Source organism: Trichosurus vulpecula, unplaced genomic scaffold (genome assembly GCF_011100635.1).
Source record: "Trichosurus vulpecula isolate mTriVul1 unplaced genomic scaffold, mTriVul1.pri scaffold_76_arrow_ctg1, whole genome shotgun sequence".
NCBI lineage: Eukaryota > Metazoa > Chordata > Mammalia > Diprotodontia > Phalangeridae > Trichosurus > Trichosurus vulpecula.
In genome coordinates this window covers 1-27,591 of record NW_023494558.1, presented here as the reverse complement: position 1 = coordinate 27,591, position 27,591 = coordinate 1, and the positions used below count along the sequence as shown (strand labels likewise).

General features: G+C 44.2%; 1 protein-coding gene across 1 annotated transcript; it reads left to right on the top strand.

Moving 5' to 3' along the window:
• Window positions 1-68: 68 nt before the first annotated feature.
• PNPLA1 (patatin like phospholipase domain containing 1) lies at window positions 69-25,078 on the top strand (the record flags this gene model as incomplete). Its single annotated transcript, XM_036740742.1, has 5 exons — window positions 69-236; window positions 3,171-3,236; window positions 6,819-7,028; window positions 10,064-10,124; window positions 24,365-25,078. Coding segments are annotated over exons 1-5 (1,204 nt in total), but the record flags the coding sequence as incomplete, so codon positions are not given.
• Window positions 25,079-27,591: the final 2,513 nt, after the last annotated feature.

The following is a 27,591-nucleotide window of genomic DNA, read 5'->3' as shown; positions in this document are numbered from 1 at the left end:
TAGATGAGTATCTCAAAGTCTTAAATACCGGTGTGGCTGAGGTCAGAAAATCCTTCCTGGGACCGTTTGCGCCTTCCTGTAAGATGGTTCACATGATGAAGCAGTTTCTGTACCGAGTCCTGCCTGAGGATTCCTACAAGTTGGCGACAGGAAGGCTCCATGTGGCCCTCACACGGGTGACAGATGGGGAGAACGTGGTGGTGTCTGAATTTACCTCCAAGGAAGAGCTCATTGAGGTAAATCCCTGGGGGGTAGGTTTGGTAGGTTGATTCGTGCATACTTGTCCCAGGAAAGAAATAGAGGGAGTTTCCTGACTACTTGGTTTTTCTTTTCTTTTCTTTTAATCAGCATTTATTTTTCTCTCCGTCCCAACTCCCAGCACTGGAAAAAAAATTTGAAAAAGAAAAACCTTGGAACAATTACACATAGTCTTTAAATATATCAAAAATAGAAGGCAGCTAAAGAACCAGAGAAACTATTCTCTTTTTTAAAAATTTCATTTAATTTACATTTTAAATTAAAAAGCAGTTATTTTCTCTCCATCCACCTCCTTTGGAAAAAAAAATAGAAAGAAAAGAAAAACAAAACCCTGTAACAAATATGCACGGTCAAGTAAAACAAATTCCAAAATTGTCTATCTCCAAACATGTATGTTTCATTTTCTATCTTGAATCTATGACCTCTCTCTCTTTCTCTCTCTCTCTCTCTCTTTCTCTCTCTCTCTCTCTTTTAGAAATTGGGTGCATAATCCATCATCAATCCTCTGAAATCATGGTTGGTCCTTGCATTACTCAGAGTTCTTTAAGTCTTTCGTAGTCGTTTTTGTTTTTTTAAACATTGTTATTGAATAAATTGTTCTGGTTTTGCTCCCCTCGCTCTGCATCAGTTTATAGAGATCTTCCCAGGTTTCTCTTAAACCATTGCTTTCATCATTACTTATGGTACAATGGTATTCTATGATGTCCACGTACTCCAATTATTTTAGCCATTCCCCTCAACTGATGGGTACCCCCTTAATTTTCAGTTCTTTGTCACTAAAAAAAGAGTTGCTGTAAATATTTCTGTAAATATATAGCCTTTCCCTCTTTCTTTGATGACTTTGGGGTAAGGAATTCCTATTCATCGCCTCATGTGGCCTGTATTACTGAATCATGGTCGATTTACACAAAATTTCTCATGTTTTCATAGGATTCTGAGGCCAGGAGAGGGCTCTCTGGTGCCTTTATTTCTTTTGACCTTGGCTATAGTGCAGCTCCCCTGAAGACACAGCCAGGGAAAAGTGATATTTGTTCATGAGATTCAATTATTGCTGCTATGGGCTTCCTTTGCGAGAGACAGAATGAAGTAGCAGGTAGAGGACGAGTTTTGGCATCAGAAAGACCTGGGTTGAGTTCCTGCCTCTGACACTGGCTCTGTGACCCTGGTTAAGTCTTTTTACCTCTTAGTGCCACAGGCAACTCTCTCCAGAATATATTACAGGTGAGTTGCCCTTCTATATAAGTAGAGACAGTTCCTACAGTGTAAGTTCCCTATACCAATGGAATCACAAACCTGGACCCCCCTCAGAAAAAAAAAATTGTCCTTGTACTGAGTTCTCACTTAGGCTGAGGTATGCAGAGGGATAATGTACCGATCGTCTACAATTACATTCTCATTTGAGTCTCATAATAACCCAGTGAGGTTAGCTGGCAGCTGGGTGGCCCAATGAGTGGATCCAGCCCAAAGTCTACAGTTTGTTTCTGTTTTTTAATGAAAGGAAAATGATTTCTCCCCTCCCACTACTTACCCCACTCCTCTCCATGGGCATGACTACACTATCCAGTCACCATCCACACTACATATAAAACTACAGAAAGGACGTGAACAGGAGCCCTAGGTGTGAGTGTGTGATGGCCATCACTAGCCTTCTGTTCTCCTCCCCTTTCACCATAAAACAGAATAGCAGAACAAAATGATGGGTGTTTGTTGAGCACCAATCAACAAGGATTGCTGAACACCTGGCTGCTGTGAGGAAAACTCAGAGGACCCTATATGCCAGGTTGAGGAGTTTGGATTTCATCCCGTAGGAAGGTTTGTGGGCAGGCAGGTGACATAATCAAAGAAAAACTGAGCGGGTGGTGGTGGGAAGGGTTGGAGTGGAGTGGATTACTAATGACCCCCTTTCCATCTCCTCTCTCCCAGAATAATTGGTTACTCCAGTTATGGAGACGTTCTCAATGGCGTCATATTCTCAATGATGTGGGTGCTCCTGCTGCTCACGCATGCTTTCTCCTCTGGTGATACTCTTTGTCCCTGCCTTTTCTTTAAATCCCCAACAGAAGCCCTATCCAACATATTGGAAGACTTCCTCTGGTTATTTTCCTTTTTAAAAAATTTAATTTTTTTCTACTACATGTAAACAAAATTGTTTTCATTTTTTAAAAAAATTTGAGTTCCAAATTCTCTCCTTCCCTTCCCAGAAGACAAGCAATTTGATATGGGTTATACATGTGTAATCATGCAAAATATTTCCATATTAGCCACGTTGCCAAAAACAAAAAACAAAACACACATACATAGAGACAAAAAAAAGAATAGTAAGGAAAGTTTAAAAAAAAAAGCTTCAATTTGCATCCATATGCCATCTGTTCTCTGGAGGTGGATGGCATTTTTCATCATAAGTCCTCTGGACCACTGTATTGCTGAGAAGAGCTAAGTCATTCACAGTGTAATATTGCTATCATATGCTACAATGTTCTCCTGGTTCTGCTCATTTCATTTTGTATCAGTTCAGGTTTTTCTGGAAGCATCCTGCTCATTATTTCTCATAGCACAATGGTGTTCCATCACATTATATACCACAACTTACTCAGTCATTCCCCAATTGATGGGCATCCCCTCCATTTCCAATTCTTTGCCCCTCTGGTTATTTTCATATTTTATGGAGACCAGTACAGCGCTCATGCCACCCATCGGTTATACTTTTCTCTTCCTATGACCTGCCCATCTCCCTTTCTGATCCTTGATTAATCCGTAAAATGTGAGGGATGGACCAGGTGATCTCTAAGATCTTTCAGCTCTGATTCCTTCTTTTATGGGATTACTTGAATGCACAACATCGTTGGAAATCTGCATCAGCCTGCTTATACCAACCATGAATCTTTCGATTGCCCTCTGGGCCCTCTCCACAGGCACTCTACTGCAGCTGCTTTATACCCGTATACTGCGGCCTCATTCCACCAACTTACCGGGGTGTGGTGAGTACTCAAGCCTCAACACAGGAGGAGAGGTTGGGGAGAGGGGAAATCAATACTTTCAATAAGCACTTATTAAGAACCTACTGTGTTCAGAGCACTGTGCTAGACTCTGGGGGACATCATAAGAGGATTGACTTAGAGTTAGAAAGAATTCTAAGATATTATTTAGTCTAACCTGCTCATTTGCCAGATAAACAAGCTAAGGCCAAGAGAAGGCACCCATGGTAAGAGATTCCTGGATCCAAATACAGCACTCTAGCTACAAACCATGTTACACAGTTCCTTGCATTCATGAAGCATTACATTCTAGTAGAGGGGTGTGACATACAGACACAAAGAGGCAGCTGGTGGCTCAGTGGATATAGTGTTGGGCCGAGTTCAAATCCAGCCTCAGACACCTACTAGCTGTGTGACCCTGAGCAAGTCACTTAACCTCTGCTTGCCTCAGTTTCTTCAACTGTAAAATGGACGTACTAATAGCACGTACTTTCCAGGATTGCTGTGAGGATCAAATGAGATTATAGTTGCAAAATACTTAGCACGGTGCCTGGTGCATCATGGGTGGTTCTTTCTTTGCAAATATCCATAATGCAAAATAATACATGGTAAGTGCCTAAGAGAGATGCCAACAAAGTACCACGTGAGGTCTAGGAGGAAAGGTCGTAATAAGCTTGGTTAGATCAAGGAGGGATTCATGGAGGAGGGAGCATTTGAATTGGGTTTTGAAAGGTGGGTATTAATTAGGTTAGTTAGAATTAATTAGATTAATTAATCAATCAGTTAGGTTGGGGGTGGGGATGAGGATGTTTCATGAATAAGAAACTTAATGAGCAAAGTCGTAGTGATGAGGAAGTGTGAGGCATACATAAGAGATCGAAGAGTTCATGCCAATGGAAGCATACACGGGACTGGTGTGAGATAAGTCTGGTAAGGGAGTGTGTCTTTAGATTATGAAGGGCCTTGAATGCTATGCTAAGGAACTTGGAGGCCGTAGAGAGGCCAAGGAATGAAATAACCAGATCTGTGGATAAATCAATGGTATACGTGTGATGGGTGGTTTGGCAGGGAGATGGGGAGGAGGCCGCTATATTATCGTGTTCAATTCTTAATAATATCAACGTCATTAGTAATCTCAATAATGATAGCTAGCATTTATGTAGTGTTTTAAGATTTAAAGAGCTTGCCATCTTATCTCACGTGATCTTCCTATACATACTCCCATGAGGCAGGAGGAGCAGACAACATGACCTCTAGTTTACAAGTGAAAAAACTGAGGCCACGAGGGATAAAGTGACTTGTCAAGGTCATTGTGATGGTTCAGAGGTCTCCTAGTAGTCTATCCACTGCACCATGCTCAGAGAGCCTTAGGATTCCCGAGTGCTGAGGAATCGACTTGACACGCTCCATTGTCATCATCCTCATCCTCATTATTATCATTTGGCTTAGCTAAGGCATTGTTATTTCTTTTGGCCTCCAGGGAAGTCTCAGTCATTGACCTGCTAGCAGGTGCCATAGATAAGCTCTTCCCCAGGTGAGAAAGTGTCACTCAAATTACAGACAACCCTTGGATAGAGAAGACAAAGGTCAAGTCAAGGGTGGGGTATAGAGCTGAAAGACAAATAAGGAGCAGAACAGAACATTCTGGAAACAAACAACATATTGCCAGGAAAATCAATGACAATACACACCAGGCAAGGGCTTGCTATTGTTCTGCCCAGAGGCAGAAAATTTTCCCTTGGAAAAAGAAAATTTCTCACCTGTCCTTTAGGGTAGCAAGAGATAGACTCCCTGCTGCCCCAGTAATGTCAGTAATGTCAAGCTGTCTGAAAGGAAAACAGAGTTAAGACAGGTCTAGAGTCCCTCTTCCACATAGTACCCTCCTGCCCACTCTCATCCTAGTCCATCAACTAAAAACAAAAGCCTCAGTCTTTTTCAGATGTGAGGTTCAAGAATCCTTTTGCAATAAACAGAACAATGTAGAGCTGGTAGGGCCACCCAATTAGTGAAGGTCTTTATTTAGATTGGAGAATGTTCTCTCTGGGCTTAAAATGCCCACCAACACCCTCCTCTCATCAGGTCATAAACATAATTCAAGCAGCATGGTAATAGATGACAATGACTTCATAGGTTTTTCCCTCCCATTTCCACAAGGGCCTTCTGGAGACAGTGGCTTTAGCCAAAGGAGTAACCTTATGAAAACGTACACATTCTCTGGGAGATATTTGGGTGTGTTTCAGTACCAGCCCTGTACCTAGAAGTGTGATGGTAAAAGTTCAACAACCACTCAAAAAAAAAAAAGCACACCCACCCGACACACTTTTTAATTTGCCTTATTAACATTTTCTCCCTCACTTTCTTAAGTCAAGATGATCCACAAAACAATAAATCAAGCCTTAATTTGTATCATTTACTAATTTCTGAGGTGTAAGTGCTCACACTGAAACTTTAACCATTGGCTCAAAGGAGCCAGTTAGAGCTGGCTCCAGCATGTCCCACCATCCCCTCCCCAGGCAACACCTCATGGTCTGGCTGGGCATATGCGGCCTGGAGGTCATCTGTTGGTACCCAAACCCTGGTGAAAAAGAGCAGTGGATTAGGAATCAGGTGACTTTGATTCTGGTCCTGACTCTAACTCACCTAGTGACCTTTGGCAAGTCATCTTCCTCATCCGGGCCTCAGTTTACTCATTTTTAAAATGAGGGAGTTGGATTAGATGACCTCTAAAGTCCCTTTCAACATTAAATCAATGACAGTGACAAATTCTCTTGCGATATTCTCAGCACCTGTATTAATAGCTTAATTAAATTAATAGCCTTAAGTAAATGCTTAATTACAAATACTATATTCTAATGGATACAAAATCGAAACAAAGAATCTACACTCTCCTGGGAGGATAGAATATGTTCCTAGGGAAATAAATCTAGGACATTCACAAAATAACTTCAAAGCGATTTGGAGGGGCAGCGCTAACAACTGGAGGGGGGCTGAGGAAAGGCCCCTTGCAGGAAGGCAAGAGACAATACTTGAATTGAACTTGGAAAGAAACTAGGGGTTCCAAAAAGCAGAGTGAGGAGAGAGGGCATATTAAGAATGGGGGAGAGATGGGGTGTGTCATGTCCGGGAAACAGAGAGTCCATTTTTGGCTGGAGGGTTGAGTGAGTGCATAGGATTAATGTGTAGTCAGCCTGGAAAGAAAGTTAGAGCCAGATCATGCGGGACTGTAACTAATTGCCAAACAGGGAGGCTAATGGGGGTGGAAAGAAGGAGTAGGATATAGATGGGACAAAGGAAGTGTTAGTTTTCTAAGTTATAGGTTCAGAGAATTAAGGACCTTTGGCAGGGATAGTTTCGAGGGTCAGAAACTAGTGCTAGTTAGGAAACTTTGGTGTAGATGGTCCCGACAGCCCTATGTAACTCTAACAGTCTAGAATTTGAATGTCCTTGAATGAAAAACTTCCTGGAATATCAGCATAGGTATATTTCCAAAGGCTTTCCTTTGTATTTTCAATAACCAAAAAAAAATCAATAATCCCAAGCCCCCCAAATATCTTCTTCCCTTCTTCCTCCTACTTCCAAAAACAGAGGTATATTGATGGTGGCTTCACTGGAATGCAGCCGTGCTCCTACTGGACAGACTCAATTACCATCTCAGCTTTCAGTGGCCAGCAAGACATTTGCCCCAGGGACTGCCCGGCTATCTTCCATGACTTCCAGTTATTCAACTGTACCTTCCAGTTCTCCTTGGAGAATATTACCCGGATGACCCATGCGCTCTTTCCCCCAGATCTGATGGTGAGTGGTAAGAGGTTCTGTAGTCACCTTTTGAAGAGGAAAGAGGGCTGCTCAGGATCACAGAGAGAGATTTAGAAGGGATCTCATCTAGTCCACCCTCCCTCCATTTTAGAGATGAGCAAACTGAGGGTCCAAGAATGCAAGTGACCTACCCAAGATAGTAAGGCAAGGGATTTGAACCCAGATCCATCCAGTGTGCTTTCTATCACAATGATTCTCTCTGGAGTTGGGGGCATTGGACTTTTGGTGGAAAGACTTAAGTTGGAATCTAGCTGTGCTACTTACTATCAGTGCACCTTTGGGCAAGTGACAGCTTCCCTAGACTTCAGTTTACTCTTATGTAAAATTAAAACTAGATAATCTCTAAGGTCCTTTGTGGCACCAGATTTTGTGACCTATGAAACATATGTGGAAATTGGGGAATTGAAACTACTGAATAACAAAAATGTGAGAGGCACTGTGCTAAGTGGTTTACAAATATTGGATCCTCACAACAATCCTGGGAGGCAGGGGCTATTAGTATCCCTACTTTACAGTGGCAGAAACTGAGGCAAATAGAGGTTAATAACTTCCCAAGGTTACAAAGTAAGTTTCTAAGGCTGGATTTGAACTCAGGTCTTCCTAACTCCAGGCCCCGAGTTCTATCCGCTGTGCCATTTAGCTGCAAAATTAGGAGCTGAGGGTTTGCTGAAGTTGTCTTGCAAATAACAGCAAAACAGTCTTGCATTTATTTCTTTCTTCATGAATTCCAAGCAGAATCCTCTAAAATCGACAGGCCCCAGGTCTAGTGAACACCTCACAGGGCCAGACTTAGACATAAGCAGAGGAAGCAATCGAGTTCAACAAGTATCTGTTAAGTGCTTACCACATGCCAGGCACCGTGTTAGGCACTGGAGGATACAAGGACAAAAACGAAACAGTTCCTGCCCGCAGAGATCTTACGTTCTGTCGAGCAAGACAACAAGCAGGAACAAAATCTCTATGTAGCGATTTCAAGAGAGAGAGGCCGTTAACAACTAGGAGCATCAGGAAAGGGCTGTAAGCTATGAGCATGAGCTGCGCCTTGAAGAAAGCGAGGGATTCTTTGAGGCAGAGGTGAGAAGGAAGTGTGTTCTAGGCAGAGAGGACAGCCTGTGCAAAGGCCCGGCAGAGGATGTCACGTTTGGGAACAGAGAGCAGGCCTGTTGGACTAGAATGATGAGTGTGTCGAGGTGAATAACAAACCTGGGAAAGGAGGTGGGAACCATTGCACGCCAAGCATGCCAAGCATGCCAGGCAGAAACGTTTGCTCTTCATTCTAAAGGCGATTCAAAGTTGGTGAGGATTTTTGGGCAGGTGAGTGACGTGGCCAGATTGTTTTGGCAGCATCGGTTGGGTGGCTGTATGGAGGATGAATCGGAGAAAGGAGAGGTGGCAAGTAGGAATAGCAATCTGACTATTGAAGTGGTTTAAACCGAAAGATGGCAAGGCCCAAACCAGAGTAGAGACAGAGTAGACGTAAGAGGACAGACATAAGAGATGTGAGGCAGGTAAACTCACCAAGAATTGGCAAGTGATTGGATGATGGAGTGAGAACGAGGAAAAAGTCAAGGATAACTTTGAGGTTGGCACAATGGAGGTATCTCAAATGAAACAGGGACATTTAAAAGGGGATAGATTTTGAGGAAAGGAAAGAAGAAAGGAAACAAGCATTTATTAAGCACCTACTGTGTGCTGGGGGCAGTTAGGTGGTACAGTGGATAGAATGCTGGGCTTGGAATCAGGAAGGGCTGAGTTCAAATCCAGCCTCAGACACTTACTAGCTAGGTGACCCTGAGCTAGTCACTTGACCCTATTTGCCTCAGTTTTCTCATCTGTAAAGTGAACTGGAGAAGGAAATGGCAAACCACTGCAGTATCTCTGTCAAGACAAACCCAAACGGTGTGACAAAGAGTCAGACATGACTTAAATGACTGAATAACAAAAATGTGTCAGGCACTGCCCTAAGAAGTTTATAAATATTGGATTATTTGATCCTCACAACAACCCTGGGAGGCAGGGGCTATTAGTATCCCTACTTTACAGTGGCAGAAACTGAGGCAAACAGAGGTTAATAACTTGCCCAAGGTCACACAGTAAGTTTCTAAGGCTGGATTTGAACTCAAGTCTTCCTAACTCCAGGCTCAGAGTTCTATCCACTGTGCCACTTAGCTGCAAAATTAGTTCCATTTTAGACATCTTGAGTTTGAGATGCCTGTGAGACATCAGATGTCAAGGTCTAGCTAGCCTTTGGTCATATGGGGCTGAAGTTCAGGAGAGAGATTAGGACTGGATGTAGAGAAATTTGAGAGACATCTGCAGAGAGATGCCAATTGAACCCACGTGGACTGACGAGGTCACCAAGGTAAAGAGTGTTGAGACAGAAGGGAGGAGTACCCAGTGAAGTGAAGAAGGAGCCAGTGGATAAGGAGAGATTAAAGAGGAGAGAAAGAGAGGGAATAATTGAATGACAGGCTCCTGGGACAGGTGGGAGGGAGCGTTCCAGTCAAAAGCACCATGTTGAAGGGTTAACCTTAGCCAGGAGGAAGACTACCTCTTCAGAGAGTACAGCAAAGGAGAAGAGAACGGAGGAGTTTGGAGATGTGGAATAAGGGAGATGAGGAAGTACGCAGCAGATGGTCCTTGATTTTCTTGTAAAGTTGGAGGTGAGGTTCTTGGCTGGGGGTGGGGGAGATGATGGTGGTGTAGGAGGTTTGAGAAGAGAGGAGAGGGGACTTGGGATATCAACTCTGGAGAGTGTAAGGCTGTCATGGCTCAGCTGAATCCGATGAGCATTTATTAAGTACCTACTGTACATCAGATGCTGTGTTAGGCAGGAATGAAGCACTCCTTGCCCTCAAGGTGCTTATTTCTGTTGATTGAGTTGAGGATAAAATTTTAACCCTTTCATAGGTCATAGGGAAGAAAGCCGCCCTCCCCCCCACTCTCTCCATAGCCCCCACCAGTGTTTCAGCAGTGAGAGGAACAATGGCTTTTCATGGTGTTTGTCTCCCCAGGCCCTGCATGAATACTACTATCGGGGATATCAGGACACAGTTTTATACTTGAAGAGGCTGAGTGAGTACTCTGGGGAAGGGAAGAGGGATAATGCCAACAACATGAGGCAGCATTCACGTATCACTTTAAGGTTTGCAAAGTGGATTACAATATTACATTTCATTTTATCCTCACTACAACCTTGGGAGGTAGGTGCAATTATTATCCCCGTTTTACAGATGAGGAAACTGAGGTAGATATGGAATGACTTGTCCAGGGTCACACAGTTAGTATGTGTCCAAGGCTGGATTTGCACTCAGCTCCCTCTGATTCCAAGTGAAACACTCAAACTGCTCTGCCCCCTAGGGACCTCTTTCCATTGGCCAACTGGCTTCTGCTTAAGCACCTCCAGTGGTTGGGGATCCATTACCCCAAGGGGTCTTTGAAAAACAGTTCCATGGAGGGGTTGAACAAAGAAACTCATCTCCAGGAACATTAAAACTCATGTTTCCCTGTGATGGTTGGGGTTCACAGTATTCTGGTTAACAAAACATTCTTGTGAGCCGATAGTCACTATGATGAACCCTAAAAACAACAGTAACTCTGAAGCTGGTGGACCGAGGTCCAAATCCTTCCTCTGATGTCTGCGCCGGCGATTCTCAAACTCGCCTTTCCCGCCCCAACCCCTCGCTGAAATCCAATCTCACATCTCCCACTGACTTTCCAACGCCAACTGACATCTGAACTGGATGTCCAGTAGACATCATCAACTCAGTATGTCCAAGACAGAGCTCGCTCTCTCCCCCCAAACCTCCCCTCCATTACATTATAAGCTCTTCGAGGGCAGGAACTCTCTTTTACGAGCTCAGCAGTTTGTTCAGTCATTTTCAGTTATGTCCAACTTCATGACCCCATTTGGGCTTTTCTTGGCAAGGATACTGGAGTGGTTTGTCATTCCTTCTCCAACTCATTTACAGGTGAGGAAACTGAGGCAAACAGGGTAGTGCTTGACATATAATAACTGTTTATTATTTGATTGCTCCCTGCGTGGACTTGGGCAAATCACTTATCTGGGACTGTCTGGGTCTCAGTTTCCTCATTTGTACAATGAGGCAGTGAGACTACATGACCTCTAAGGTCATCCAAATCTGTGATCTGAGGGGATAGGCAAGTCCAGGATCAGTTTAGGAAGGACTAAATCGTCTAGTTTGGCTGAAGCATAAGGAAAAAATACAAGAGTACAACAAGAGAAGCCTCAAAAGTCTTGAAGGGGATACTGAGGCCTTTATAGGGAGCCATTTAGCCATTTGGGCAGGAGAATAGCATAATCAGAAAAAATGCTTGAGCGCATCAGCTAATTCTGGTCATTAGCCCTGTCTCCCCCACCCCACTCCCACCCCCATTGTATAAAAGTCAGCTTACTGCATTCGCGTCAGGGTTGCCTACCTGGCTGCTGTGTGGAGGCTGGGATGTTTTTGTAGGGTACCCACCATCCCTACTGGTTTTCACCTTCTGTTCAGAGCATCGCCTGCTTTTAGCTGGATGCAGTTCATAGAATCACAGAAGAGATGCTTGTGTGGACCTTTGAGATAGCTAGTCCCAATGCTATTCCATTTTACAGATGAAGATGCTTGGAATTTAGAGGGGTGGAGGAATTTGCCTCAGGTCACACAGGAAGTAAATAGAATCAAGCCTCAAACATAGCTCTTCCTGATGCTCAGTCTAGTGTTCCTTCCACTACACAAAACTTCCTTCAGTGAGGTGTAAAGGGCTTGGACCTTTATCTCCATGAGGGTAGAATTTAAGGAATCAACCATGAATTGGATGGAGGAGGGATTTGGGGTCGGTGGTGCCTTCGAAGGGTCCCTGAAATCACTCCTGTGCAGAGACTGCATCAAAGCCTAGTTCTGCTTACTACATCTTTATTTCTTCTCATTTTCTGACATGAAGTTTTCTCAACACAAAAGGATGGACTCCAAGCCCTACGCCAAAACCCCGTGTGTGATTTTCTTCTTATGACCTTAGGGAGAAGTCAGAGTGTTTCCAGCAGAATGTTTGAGCTGCAAGCTAGGCTACCAAGGTTTCACTCTTCAGTACTGCTGAACAAGCAATTTCCCTTTTCCAGGCTTCAGTTCCTGATTTTTTTCTTTTCTTTTTAAAAATGTAGTTTATTTCCCCCCGCCCCCATTAAATGTTAAGCAATTTCTTAACATGCTTTGTTTAAAGTTTTGAGTTCCAAATTCTATCCCTCTTTCCCTCCCCTCCCACCTCCCTGAGACTGGCAAGCAATCAGATACACGTTATACTATGCAATTATGTAAAACATTTCCATATTGAAAGAGAGGAGGACCGGTAGGTTTTAGTGGACCACAAGCTCAATGCAAGTGAGTCCTGTGACATCACAGCCAAAAAAAGAAAAAACTAACCCCCCTCATTTCATGCTGCAGATAAAAGGGAGTTTGCCTCCTCATTTGCATTGTCAATTGATTATGCTAATGAGTGAGAGTGACTGCTATAGTTTTACCATTCAGTCACGTAGTTGACCAAGGCTGCAGTCAATCACTGAGTCAACAAGCATTTTTTAAGTGCCAGGCATAGTATACAGAAAGCGACAACTAGATAATGCTGTATAGAGAGAGTGCTGGGCCTGGAGTCAGGAAGCCTTGAGTTCAAATCCAGCCTCGGACACTTCCTAGCTATGTGACCCTGGGCAAGTCACTTGACCCTGTTTGCCTCAGTTTCCTCGTCTGTAAGATGAGCTGGAGAAGGACATAGTATACCACTTTAACATCTTTGCCAAGAAAATCCCAAAGGGGGTCATGATGAGTCAACATGACTGAAAACAACCAAACAGCAACTGACAGCAAGCAGAATGGGGGAAGTGGCGATTCTGCTGTCCTGTGCCCTGGTCAGTACACATCTGGGGTACCAGGTTCATTTCTGGGTCCTGTGTTTGACGAAGAACATTGGCAAGCTGATATGCTCTGAGGAGGACAACCAAGGCGGTCAGGGGCCAAGAGAGTGTGCCACAGGAAGCTTGGTGGTAGGTAGTAAGGAAATGGGGATGTTTAGCCTGAAGAAGAGAAAATTGAAGTGTGACAGGATAGGTATCTTCAAGTCTTCGTTCATTAATTCATTTTTAATAACATTTTATTTTTCCCCAATTACATGTAAAAACAGTTTTTAACTTTCATTGTTTAAAAAGTGTTGAGTTCCAAATTCTATTCCTCACCTCCCATCCCATCTCCCAGAGGACGAGCAATCTCAGATAGGTTGTAATCATGTAAGAACTGTTACATGCAATCATGTAAGATTGGTTATGCTTGGCTTGGCCCAAGAGGGACGAACTGGAAGAAATGAGTGGGAAATGCTGAGAAATTTGTTGTGAGTCCTTGTAAAGAACAATTTTCTTTTTTTTTCTTTTCAGAGGCAATCAGGGTTAAATGACTTGCCCAGGGTCACACAGCTAGTAAGTGTCTGAGGCTGGATTTGAGCTCAGGTCCTCCTGACTCCAGGCCTGGCACTCTATCCATTGCACCACCTAGCTGCCACTAAGGGACTGCCTTCTAACAGAGCTATACCAAACTAAACCAGGCTGCTTTGGGAGGTAGAAAGCTCACCATTAGTGAAGGTCTCTACATAGAAGGCAGGACAAGAATGATGTCTGGTCAAGGACCACATGCTTAAAACCAGAAAGATCTCAGAGATCATCTAATCCAACCCCCTCATTTTATAGTTGAGGAAACTGAGGCCCAGATGGCTTAGGCAACTCACCCAGGGTCACTTAGGCAGTAAGTGGTATAGACTAGTTTCGAAGCTGGGTTCTCCAACTCCCAAATCCATCATCCTTTCTACTAAAGCCGAGGTTCTCAAAGCTTGGTCTGAGGGCCCCTGGGAGTCCATGAGGGCCAAACTATTTTCATAATAATACAAAGATGTTTTAATTTTTAATATAGTAAATATCTATAGATATAATCCACATGAACAAAAGCTTTTTGGGGGGTGGAAGGGAGTTCTCCATAATTTTTTAAGAGTGTTAAGAGGTCCAGAGAAAAAAGGTTGAGAGCCTACAGAGGTTCCAAAAGTGGGCAATACTGCCCCTTGGGGGAGCACTGGAACAATCCACGGGGGCAGTAATAACCTCAGGTGCAATTGGGGAGTGCCAAATAAAAATAGGGAGGAAGTGGAAGCATAAGGAAAGAAGAGAAGAAAATTTTGAAAGACCATTTGTGTATGTTTCATCTGTTGCATAACAGAATTAAAGTCGTAGTGATTACATTATTTTCCAAATAAACACACCACATGCAAGTTACAACCCATCAGTGGTCAAGTTGGCTGACAGGTCTTAACAAGTAAGTGTTGGCAGGTGAGCATGTATGCATTGTTGGGAAGTCAGCATTCGTTGTCAGGAATATGTGTGTGCAATGACTTGTTTACAATACAATACTATACAGTTACATGATGCAATATTGCATCATCAAAATTTCAATACAGAAAAAACCTACAAATTTATAATAAATTATTAAATTTAAGATGTGTCATTTAAAATATTTTATATTTTTTGAAATGATGCAAGTTAAAAAAAATTAAAGTGCTAAAGAAAATAGATTTCCAGGGGGCCACCGAGTAATTTTTTTTTCAAAGGGTATAGTAGGCCAAATAAGTTTGGGAACCTCTGCACTAGACCATGGTGGTGCCATAGTGCATAAAGTGCCAGACCTGGAGTCAGGATGACTTGTCTTCTTCCATTCCCTCAGACACTTAGTAGCTATGTGACCCCAGGCAAGTCACTTCACTCTGTTTGTCTCAGTTTCCTCATCTGTAAAATGAGCCAGAGAAGGAAATGGCAAGTCACTCTTCTTTTTCTTTGCCAAGAAAACTCCAAATAGGGCCACAAAGAGTCAGACAAGACTGAAATGACTGGGCATGGTAGGCCATCCTGGTCTCTGTGTGGTTTGGGTCAAACCTCTAAAGCTCCTTTCAACTGTGACATCCTACACTTCTCTGAGCAGGCAAAACTTGGTCCCTTCCAGCTTCCCGAGGCTGGGGTGAGTGTCATCATGGTGGGTCTGGTTTTCTCAGGCTCTAGCTACCATGACCAAGAGCTAAATGGCTATTGCTATACAGTGGATAAATTGCCGTTGGTGCTCACAATGTACCCTAGATCCATTCCTTCCTCAGACCAAAAGAATGGGAATGGTGCAACCCAAAGCCTCACACCCACAGATAATTCATGTCTGAGAGCTGGCATGACTGAGGAGTCAGGCACTGGAAATAGCCCTGCCCTGGCGTAGCATCATCTACGCTTCAGTCTGACCCTATATTTAGACGTTTAGAAGGATTTTTTTTTTTTGCCTTTACCTTGCTCCTCCCTTCTAAAGTGATCTTGGGCGGGTATTTCTTCCTGTTGCCAATTCATCCACCCTCTGTCTCCATCAGTGAGATCTCTTTGCCACAGGGAGGATCCTCTATCCTGACATTCCTGAAGACTTATATATCCTCTTCCTGGAGATGTTCTTTCCTTTTCATGACATTAGGTCTGGACATAGCTTTAACTTAATGGTCTGTCCACTATATTGCCTCATAGATATATCGGAGTCATTTGGACAATTCTGAACTCACAAGATTATAGAGTTAGAGCTGGAAAGGACATTCAAGGTCATTGAGTCCAGCACCCTGCTTTGTTTTACAAATGAAGAAACTGAACCCCAAAGAGCTTAGGTGCCTTGCCCAGGGTTAGACAACTTAGAAAGGCAAGACTCAGATTCTGATCTTCCTGACACCATATTTGAGCCTCTTTCCACCTCACCACGTCACCTCTAAGTCAACTGACGGCCATCTATATTTTGAAAGTAGGTCCAAACCTACATCCTTCACCTGAATCACGTGGAAGGATGAAGAAAGAACCAATGAGTCATCACTTCCATATCCAGCAAAACCTTTAATAATTAAGACACTCAAGCAATGGCTGGTTAATTGGAATTAGGGGAAACTAAAGGCTAACACCACTCTTCTTTTCTCATAAGATTTAGAGTTGGAAGATTCTATAGAGATCATCTAGTCCAACCTTCTCATTTTATAGATGACCTTGGTTTGTCCAAGGTCACACAGTTAATAAGTAGAAGACAGGATTTGAACTCAGGTTCTTTAAATCCACATTCAGTGTTCCATTGCCCCATTCTGCTGTACTTTAACCCATTTGGGATAATTTTTTTTGCAAAGCATCTTGTTTTACTTTCTTGCTTTAGTTTGTAGAATATAGGTGGGTAGGAGACGTATGTCTTTTTGAATATAGAAACAGCTTAAGAATTGAACCATCTCGTTCAGTCGTTTTTCAGTCACGTCTGACTTCACAACTCCATTGGAGTTTTCTTGGCAAAGATGCTGGAGTGGTTTGCTGTTTCCTTCTCCAGCTCGTTTTACAGATAAGGAAACTGAGGCAAACAGGGTGAAGTGACTTGCCCAGGGTCACACAACTGGTAAGTGTCTGAGGCCAGATTTGAACTCAGGAAGAGGAGTTTTCCTGACTCTAGACCTACCCACTGACGCACCATCTTAAGAACATTGAAAGAGGCCATTGAGAAACCCAAGAACTTAAACTCAAATTTAGGGCATCTTAGAGATGGAAAGACTCTTAGACACTTACCTGAAAGGAGAATCTCCTCTGTGATGCTAAGTCCCAGGGAGAGTCAGCCAGAAGAGGCACCTTACAGTCAAGACGACCTGGGTTCATGTCCTGTCTTGGATACAGCCTGACTATATAAGCTTGGGCAAGTTACTTATCCTCTCAGATAGCCCCAGGCCACTCTCTAAGACTCTAGAACAATTGCCAATAATTTGTTCTGGTAGAAGAAGTTTCTACTGGGCTGAGTACCTGGAGTGGGTCTAAATCAGATCAAAATGGGATTAGGAAATATTTAACCAAATAAAAATACAACAAAATATGGATAACTTCAATATGTGGTTTTCTAAGTCAACATGAGGCCCACAGGGATCTTCGTGTATGGTTTATTGCCCCTTATTTCTATTTGAATTTGACACCGTTGTTCTGTAGCAATGAGATGTTATTGGTCCCCTTTGAGAATTAAGGATATGCAAAAAGAACAGGTCTGGGGGAATAAAAAGGTCTCATTAACACTGATTCATAGACTCTCAGTTAGATGGCACCTTAGAGACTGACCAGTTCAACCCTCTTATGTAGCAGATGGAGACACTGAGGCTCAGAATGGGGCTGTGATTTCCCAAGTTTACATGGCTAATAGATAAGGAGGAGGGGAAAAGAGGGGAGGAGAGGGGAAAGGAGGTGAAGGGAGAGGAGGGGAGGAGAGGGGAAGGGAGGAGAGGGGAAGGGAGGAGAGGAGAAAGGAGGAGAAGGGAGAGGAGGGGAGGAGAGGGGAAGGGAGGAGAGGGGAAAGGAGGTGAAGGGAGGAGGGGGGAGGAGAGGGGAGAAAGAAGGGGAGAGGAGGGGAGAGGGGACAGGAGGGGAGGAGAGCAGGGGAGAAGGGGAGAGGAGAAGGGGAGGAGAGGAGAAGGGAGGTGAGGAGGCAGGAGAGGGGAAGGGAGGAGGGGGGAGGAGAGGGGAGGAGAGGGGAGAGGGAAGGGAAGAGGAGGGGAGAGGAGACAGGAGGGGAGGAGAGCGGGGAAGAAGGGAAGAGGAGAAGGAGAGGAGAGGGGAAGGGAGATGAGGAGGGAGGAGGGGAAGGGAGGAGAGGGAAAGGAGGAGAAGGGAGAGGAAGGGAGGAGAGTGGAAGGGAGATGAGGAGGGAGGAGAGGGGAAGGGAGGAGAGGGAAAGGAGGAGAAGGGAGAGGAGGGGAGGAGAGGGGAAGGGAGGAGAGGGGAAAGGAGGAGAAGGGAGAGGAGGGGAGGAGAAGGGAGAGGAGGGGAGGAGAGGGGAAGGGAGATGAGGAGGGAGGAGAGGGGAAGGGAGGAGAGGGAAAGGAGGAGAAGGGAGAGGAGGGGAGGAGAGGGGAAGGGAGATGAGGAGAGGAGAGGAGAGGGAAGAGGAGGAGAGGAGGGGTTGTGTGACTTTCCCACGCTTACATGGCTAATAGACAAGTGGTAGAGCCCAACCAGGATCTAGGTCTCCTGTCTTTGAGTGTAACAGTAAGGATTGCTAGTGTTTACATAGCGCTTTAAGGTTTGCAAAGTGCTTTACATCTGGATCTCGTTTTATCCTCGTAACCTACCTGGGGGGCAGGTGTTATTACCCCCATTTCACAGAGGAGGAAACTGAGGTAGAGGTTAAGCGGCTTGCCTGGGATCACACAGCTATTAAGTTTCTGAGGCTGGAGTAAAACTCTGGTCTTCCTCACTCTAGGCCCAGCGTTCTAACGAGTGCACCACCAGCTGCCTCTTCCCATTGGCAAGCTAGCTTCTGCTTGAATCCTTCTGATAGTTGGGGATCGACTACCTCAAACGGTCATTTCATTGTTAGCCAGCTGTGATGAATAGGAAGTTTCTCCTCATACTGAGCATAAATCTGTCTTCCCATAACTCGTACCCGTCGGCCTTAGTTGTGCCTTTTGGGTCAAAAGCAAACGCAATGATTCCATGCGACAACTACTCAGATACTTGACGCGAATCTTCATATGTCTTCTCCAAGTTAACCATCTCTGGTTCCTTCAACAGATCATCTTATGATCAGCCAGTAAGTCAATGAGCATTTATTAAGTGCCTACTATGTGGCAGGCAGTGTGCTAAGTGCTAGGGATACAAAGAAAGGCAAAAGACGGCTCCTGCCCTCAAGGAGCTTACAGTCTGACGGGGTGGGGGAGGGGAGAGGCCGTGCCGTTGCACCATGGTAAAGGAGCTCAGGAAGGGCTTCTCGCAGAAAACAAGATTTCAGCTGGAACTTGCAGGAAGCTGGGTAATCAGGTGATCTCAATCACGTTCCCTTTAAGTGCTGGTCCTTCTCTTCTGGACCTGCATGCTCCTCCCACAGTGCATCACCCAGAATGGCACAATAATCAAAGTTACCGTGTATACAGCACGTCAAGCTTTGCAAAACAATTCACATTGGATCCTTACAACAACCTCGCGAGGCGGATGCTTTCATTATCCCATTTTGCAGATGGAGAAACTGAGGCAGAAAAGCAGTCAAGAGACTTGCCCAAGGTAGCAATAGTAACTATTCAAGGCAGTGTTTGTATTCAGGTCTTCCTTAACTCCAAGTTTACTACTCTATCTATCTACCTGTCTCATAATACTTTAATATGCCACGTGTGGTCTGATCAGGGCAAACCTCCCAAGAAAATTTTTAACGATGAATGAATGAAAAATATTTTTTAGGGGCAGCTAGGTGATGTAGTAGCTACAGCACCAGCCCTGGAGTCAGGGGGACCTGAGTTCAAATCCAACTTCAGGCACTTTCTAGCTGTATGACCCTGGGCGAGTCACTTCACCCTGATTGCCTAAACAAAAAAAAAAAAAAGCATTTTAAAGCCCTCACATTGTGCCAAGTTCTTGGGATGCAAATACAAAAGCGAGATAGTCCTTGTACTCTAGGGGCTTATATTTTAATAGGAGAACACAGCACATATGGGAGAGTCGTAGCCAGGAAAGGGAAGGATTTTCAGTATGGGAAGTCATGGGATGATAAGCAGAGTCACAAGACAATCGATCAACACACCCTTTCCAGGAGGTAGATTTGATTCAGTTACTATTCTAGAGTCAGGAGGTAGAAAAGGGTGATGATCAGAATAACAGCATCACAGCAAAAAGATACCTAGAATGCAGCATGGCACGTCTGATGCCAGCTGCTGAGGGGGAACTCCCCCCAATCAGGAGACCTCTGCTCAAGTGTGGGGGAGCTGGAGGACAGTGGGAGTTGGAGGGCGGAGGATGGAGGGGAAAACATCTTTTCTCCTTGGGAAAGGACCTTTTTCTGTGCTCTACAACTCAAACACTCAGGGCTTTATCTGGAGCAGCGCCAGAAGGTATCGTACTCCTTCCCTGGAGAATTTTTAAGAATAAGCTGAATACCAGCCTCTGAATGTGAAACTAGTACCAAAAGCTTGGGGTTCTGTTCCCTTGCCTTGGTACAACATACCTTGCCATTCCCGAATTCTGCTGCTGTTGTTGGTGGACACATGTCCCTCTAGTGGTGGAAAAGTGACAGTTCTCTCTAAATCTAGACTACAGAATTGTCTTCCATTCGGGGAGAGCACAAAGGAACATGCAGGCCTTAGTCATATCCGACCACAGTCATAGATCATAAATTTAGAAGGTGCCTTGGAGAACACCTAATTTTGCATCTGAAGCCCAGAGAGATTAAGAGACTTTTGAAGGGTCACCCAGGAAATTTGAAATCCAGTCTTCTATTTTCCTACAGTATTCCTTACATCACATAGTCTTTCTAAGGCTTCAACAGCCACATCTCCCTGCTGGTGAAAGTGGTAAAGATGTCAATTTAGGATTGATGCCAGGAAAGATTTCACGCATAAAAAGGAAAGGGATACCTTGAGAGGTGCTGGGTTCTTCCTCCTGGGAAGTCTTCAAGTAGAGGTTGAATGATGGCTTTTCTGGGTACATCATAGTGGGGGTTCCTTTCCTGTATGGTTCAAACTAAATGGCTGATGGAGGTCCCTTACAATTCCCCAAATCTGTGATTCTTTGAAATGAAAGAGTGTTCGTGTTGTTCGGAGCTGCGTGGTTTGGAGCTACTAAGATCAACTTCCTTTTAGGGAAGAAGGTTAGGGAGGCAGCTGGAAGTGATGGGAAGGGCTGTCCTGACCTTAGACTAATTCTTCATCACTGCTCCTCCTTGCTGATGTTCCATTAACATGGATGTCATTGCTTTTGATGAGACACCAATAGGAACTATGTGTGGAGTCTAGAAAATATAGACTCCTGTGTAGTCACCTGGTTCATCCCCTAAGTAAGTTTTACAATTAATAAAAAAGATCATGTCAGCAACTAGATATTAGTGATAATGGCAATAGTTAATTAATAATAGAATAATTATTTATCATTTATATTGCAATAATATAACCATCAGTTAATTAATATTAATTAAATTATTAATTAAAATTAATTTAGCTATAATTAGTAATTTTTAATTATTCAGATGAAATAGCACCTCATCCCACCCTCAACCCGGGTGAAATTTCACCTGAAAAATCTCTCCTTTTGTCCTTCTCCAGATACTTCCCATTGGTTCCCTGATGCTTCTAATTTATTCCGAGGGACAAAGACTTTTGGTCTCCAATTTGGGGTTGAGATTTATATCACAAAGGCCCTTGGAAGAGGGAACACAGCCACTTATAATAGTGAGGCTAGCCTTTGATGGTGAGGGGCTTACTGGATTTGGGAGATTGGGTCACTGGGAACAGAGAAAATGAAGAAAGGACAGATTAGAGGCCTAAAAGATAAGCTTAGCAGACTACAGTTTTTGCTAAGGTCCTCTCTCTAAGGCAGGAAAGAAAGCAGATATAGACATAGCATTTAAAATCATAAGACTGATCCTCAGCTCTGTGGCTATGCAAAAACAGGTGGCAGGCCAGATTTCGCCTTTGGACCATAGTTTTCGGACCCCATCAACAGTAACCCTCTGAGACAGTAGCGCATCACCTGCTGGGGGACCCTCACAGAGAGCAACATATCTATGAAAAGCATTAGACTTTGAGGCTACATCAGGACACTTGGGTTTTAGCAGTAATTCAGTCTCTTAGTAGCTGTGTGACCATGGACAGATCATTGAACCTCACCAGCCTGCTTGGTTCTATTTAACAACAATTTATTAAGCTTCTATTAAGTGCCAGGCATGTTATTAGGCATGGAGAGGGTGTGTATGTGTGTCCGGGGAAAGGTGGGTGGGAGGCAAAGAATAAAAGGAAACAATTCCTGCCCTCATTTTTTTTTGAGCCTGGGTCTCCTGCCTCCCCCAGGCTGGAAGTGTAGGGGTCACTGGGCCTGGGGGCTTTGACCTGCTCTGTTTCCCATCTGAGCCACTTCATCTTTCCTTAGGCAGCCTCTTGGCTTCCCAGTTTTGAGGGGCTCCCCGTATTGGTGCCAGACTCAGGTCTGACTTGGATTGGCTTAGTTGCTGTACCTCACAACTCCCAAACACAAGCAATCCAACAGAAGCAGTGATCACAGGAGTGTGCCTGGCAAGCTTATATCCTTATGGGGAGGAATAACATGTACACAGATAAATAAACACAGAGTTATTATAAAGTATGGGGAAGAAGATTGACAATTGGCAGGTGAGGGAGGGGGAGTAATTAGGAAACCATAGTGTGGTAGATTTCAAGCCAGAGGGGACCTTGGAGGTCATTAAATCCAACCCTCTCATTTTCTACATAGGAAACTAGGGACTAACCAGGTCAAGGGATTTACCCAAGGCCATAGAGGCAGTAAGTAGCAGAGCCACATCTAGGCTTCCGACTCTAGATCCAGGGGACTCTCCATGGCATCACGCAGGGTTCTTATATAGGAAGTAAACCCCAAGCTGTGCTTTGAAGAGTGTTAGTAATTCAGTACAGCAAACGTTTATTAACTCCTCTTCCTAAGTTCAAATCTGACCTCAGACCCTTAATAGCCATGTGACCCTGGGCAAGTCAAGTCACTTAACTCTGTTTGCCCCAGTCTCCTCATCTGTAAAATGGGCTGAAGAAGGAAATGGCCAACCCCCTTGCCAAGACATCTCCAAATGTAGTGGTAAAGAGTCAGACACAACTGAGAAACAACACCAACAGCCAAGCAAAATGCCGTGCTGGGATGGGGGTGGGGGTACAAAGAGGATTGAGACCAGTTCCTGCCTTCAGGGAGCTGATAGAGTAGGAGGAGATAAGATGTATATATATATATATATATATATATATATATATATACAGATAGATAGATACACACACTTATAAAAATATATATAAAATATATATATAATTAAATATATATAATATATTAAAAAACTATAGCAGAATGTAGAATAGGATAAGTGCAGGGAATTTATAGGACAGTGTCACTTTAGAGCTGGAAGGGACCTAAGAGGCTGTCTAGTTCATTTTAGGCGAGGAAAGGGAGGCCTCGAATGACGTGTGTGTGTGTGTGCATGCGTGTGCGTGTTTATGTATACATAGTACATGTATATATACACACATATTAATATGTATATCTGTGTATATATGTTTATATACATATATCCATATACATGTGTGCATGTACATGTCACACATAGTGAGTGTTGGTTCCGCCATCTCAGTCGCATCTGTGAGAAGTGATTCCTTTGGAGCCCTACTCTACTGCAATCAGTATTAATCAGTTTGGTAATTTCCGTAAATCGTATAAGATAATTAGACGAGACAGGTTCTTACAGTAGGCCTTTATGATGGGCCTCAAAATTTAATGTAATGTTCAGTACTCGATCACCAGTTATGAAGCTCACTTGCACACTCACAAGAATGCTGACAAAGATATCTTGGTCCTGTTTTACTCAAATTCCACGTCTAAAGCCGGCACGGGTAGGATGCCTTGAGTCTTTGAAAAGTCCCCCGATTTATTTTTTTGTACATCCAGACCACTGTCTCTTGTCCAATATGAGCAGGTGACCATCTTACGACCACTGAGTCAGTGGAGATGCCCTGTGCTATGCCCAACCTGAGACCCCCCTACTGATATATCATTCTTTCAGATGATACATCTTTTTTGGCCCTCAAGAGCAAGGTCTATAAACTAGTGAGATTCGGTATTTTACCATGCCTCTTTTGTATATTTGAGTATCGAACTCTATAAAAACAAGGTCCATGGCACCATGGGCATCTCAGATCATGAGGAAGATCTGAGGCCTACTTCATTACAGGGCACCATGGATCCTTTAATAAAGTGCTATTGGCTCAGAGCTCTGCCTCAGTTTCTTTTACTTTAGATTTGACAATTTTAAACTCCGTGGATCTGACTCTTCATGACCCCATTTGGGGTTTTCTTAGCAGAGATACTGGAGTGGTTTGCCATTTCCTTCTCCAGCACATTTCACAGATGGGGAAACTGAGGCAAACAGCATTAAGTGACTTGCTTAGGGTCACACAGGTAGTAAGTGTGTGAGGCCAGATTTGAACTCAAGAAGATGAGTCTTCTTGATTTCAGGCCCAGCGCTCTATGCACTATGGTGCCACCTAGCTGTAGTAAGCTATATTAAGTGGCAGGAACCAGAAGTGCCCTCTAAGGTCTGAGCAAGGGAAGCTAGCCTTCCCCGCTTTACAGGATTTTAAAGATAAAAATGAAATATGTCAATGTGGATGATTCGAAGTTTTGCTTCCAAGTGCTTTGCCAGTGTAGAGTGATATTAAGGTTGGCATGAAGACACTCATTCTGTTGTCTTTGCTAGATGGTGTCTACCTCGAGTCCCCCACCAAGAATTTGATGTTCCCACGGGTAGAGGTCTTCTGCTTTGGAAATCTATCCCGATGCAAGGAATGGAAAATAACTGATGTGCAGAACCCAGAGACCACACAGGCCAGCTTGTCAGAACCCTCGAGCCGCACTCTGAATGAAGCCACCGAGGGGACTGTGAAGGACGATGATGGTCCCCCCGACTCCTCTGCTGTGCGGGCACCTGAATCTGTCCCTATCCAGCATCCTCTGTCACCAGCCAGGCAGCCATCTACAGTGTCAATTCCATCACTCAGAGAGTCACCTGTGCAGTCTCCCATCTCACCTGTGGGGCTTCCTCTCCCATCATTACCTGGACAGTCTCCCGTGTCACCATTTGTGCAGTCAATGGCACAATCGCTTCCATCACTTATGCAGTCATCCAAGCATCTCTGCTCTGTGCAGTCACCGTCCTCACCTATAGAACTTCCTTTCTCATCTCTCCCCACACAGTCATCTCTATCATCTTTTGTGCAGCCTGTCTCACCCCCAGAACAATCACCGGTATCAACACCTGTGCAGTCACTTCCTTCCCCCATAGTGCCATCACCAACAATATCCCCGACGTCCCCAGCCACATCCTATCCTCCATCGGTACCCCTGGATTCACCTTCAGCGTCTCCTGCGGAGGCATCATCCGTGGAAGTCGATGCCACGCCCCAGCCCCAAGGTACCATCCTCTTCCTGTGGGATTTCTTATGGGCTTTTACATCCGGGAATTATTTCATAACTGTAAAAGAAATTCAGTTTAAAATAATCACAGTTTTAAAGGTTCAGTTTATTTTGTAGGATTCTCTTTCTATCTTCAGGGTTGAAGGAAAAGTCCAGAGTCCCCTCAGTGTTTTTTGCATGAACTAAAGTCTCACCTTGAGCACCAGCTGTGCCATAATCAGCCTCTGACAAAGCTGGGAGATTCGCATTTGAGGAAGAATGACCCCAAGCCAGCCCCCTCCTCCCATCTCAGCCCCCCAGAGGTAGAGCCCTGAAAGAGAGAAACAGGACATCCGAGTTTTCGCCTCAGCTCTACCACTCATCCCCTGTGTGATCGTGGGCAAAGCAACTTTCTAGGTTTCCTTATCTCTAAAATGGGAAGACTGATCCCTGCCCAGCTAACTTCATAGGGCAGTTGTGAGGCTTAGCCAGGATAATGAAAGTGAAGGCCATTGGATGATGATAATAAATGTAAGATTTCACATCTGCATATCGATTATTGTTACATTGTCTCGTATGATCCTTGTAACACTAGTATTTTACAGTCAATTTTGTCAATTACAGTCAAATCATTTGTCATTTGCAGGCAAAATTACGTCAATTTTACAGAGCTCTGTAGAGGAGGTCTGTCAGGTCAAATAGTTGAGTGCAAGCATGGGATGGTGGAAATGTGCTTGGACCTGAGCTCTTGTCCTGGTTCTGCTAACTAATGATAATTAAGCTTTACAATGTTCTTTAGCTATATTACCTTATTTGCTCTTCACAACAACCCTGCTTGTTGCAGGTGCTATTGTTTAATCCCCATCTTACAGGTGACTTGCCCAAGGTCACACAGCTAGCATCTAAGGCCAAATTGGAATCCAGGACGTCTCCGATCATGCCACCCATTTAGTGTGACCTGAAGGAAGTCTCTTCACTTCTCTAGACTCAGTTTTCATTTCTGCAAATATGAAACTCTAAATCATATGTTTCTGGAAATCACAAAATCATAATCCTAGAGACAAAAGGGACCACAGAGGCCATCTAATTCAATTTCTTCATTTTATAGATGACAAAACCAGGGTTCAGAGAAATAAAAGGATTTGCCCAGTCACATAGCAAACATCAGAAGTGAGATTCGAACCCAGTGCTGGAGCTGGAATTGGTACCCACGTCACCTGATCCTAATCCCGGCTGCTCCTCAATGAGCAGTATCATACAAATGAGCCATACAAATTCAAGGGATGATTGGGATTACAAAGAGAAAATGGAAAAAACTTTTATTAAGTGCTCACTCTGTTCTAAGAAAAGAGAAAGCCAATTGGTCCCGATCTTGGGCAGCTCACATTCTAACTGGGGTATGACAACGCATACAGGAAAGGTCAGTCGTTCCTTGGAGTGGATGGCAAAGTCCAGGGATTCTTAGGCTGTATCATTGGGAAGGGTGAGTCATGATGCTATGTTATGGTATGGTTGGGGGATCTCTGACTGCCAGTAGGAAGGAAGGAAGCACCCCGCAGCGGATAGAAAACAGGGCCTAGAGGCAGGAAAACCTGAGTTCAGATCCGGCCCCAGATATTTACTAGCCGTGTGACCCTATGCAAGTCACTTCACCCTGTTGGCCTCAGTTTCCTCATCTGTAAAATGAGTTGGAGAAGGAAACAGCAAGCCGCTCCAGTATCTCTGCCAAGAAAACCCCCAATGGGGTCACAGAGAGTCTGAAACGACTCGATAACAAAAACGTGTCAGGTATTTTACAAATATGATCTCTCTTGGCCTTCACAATAACCCTGGGAAGTAGGAACTATTATCGCCCCCGTTTTATAGTCGAGGAAGGTTAAGTGGCTTGTCCAAGGTCATAGAGTTAGTCTGAGGCCAGATTAGAACTCAAGTCTTCCTGACTCTAGGCCCCAGAGTGCTATCTACTGTTCATCTGAGCTTGGAGGAACGGTTCATCCTCATTAAAGGCAGATGGCTTCCATCAAATCTGCGACCAGACTGAGATCTGCTGGCTTATGCGATGTGAATGATTGATTTATTCTACCCTCAGGGCCCAGTTCTGTACTTGCTCAGCTCCATCAGGTCAGGACTGCCGCCAGTTCCGCAACAAAGCCTTGCTTGTAACCAAATGCAGCTGGCAACTGGCTGACCCTGTACTAGGCTTGTTAGCACTGTGTCGCCTGGTCACATCCGGAGCACAAAAGTAGAAAATGGCTTCGGAACTTATCTGTGATGAGAGGGTGTGCCTGGGAGGGGAGGGAGGTGGGAGTCCAGGGCGCAGAGAAGTTGTTGCCCTTTGGAAGAAGGTCCAAATGTGTTGTGCCATGTGCATTTAAAAAAAGGAGTTATCCGGAACAGAGCCTAATTGTATTTGAGGGAAATGGTTGTAAGTAGAATTGCTAACTTTTCAGCCCCACCAGCCCTCTTCCTTCAAGCACATGGATAGGTGATGCTAAGAACATTTCCACATTTCTTTCAAACGTCGGTCAAGGG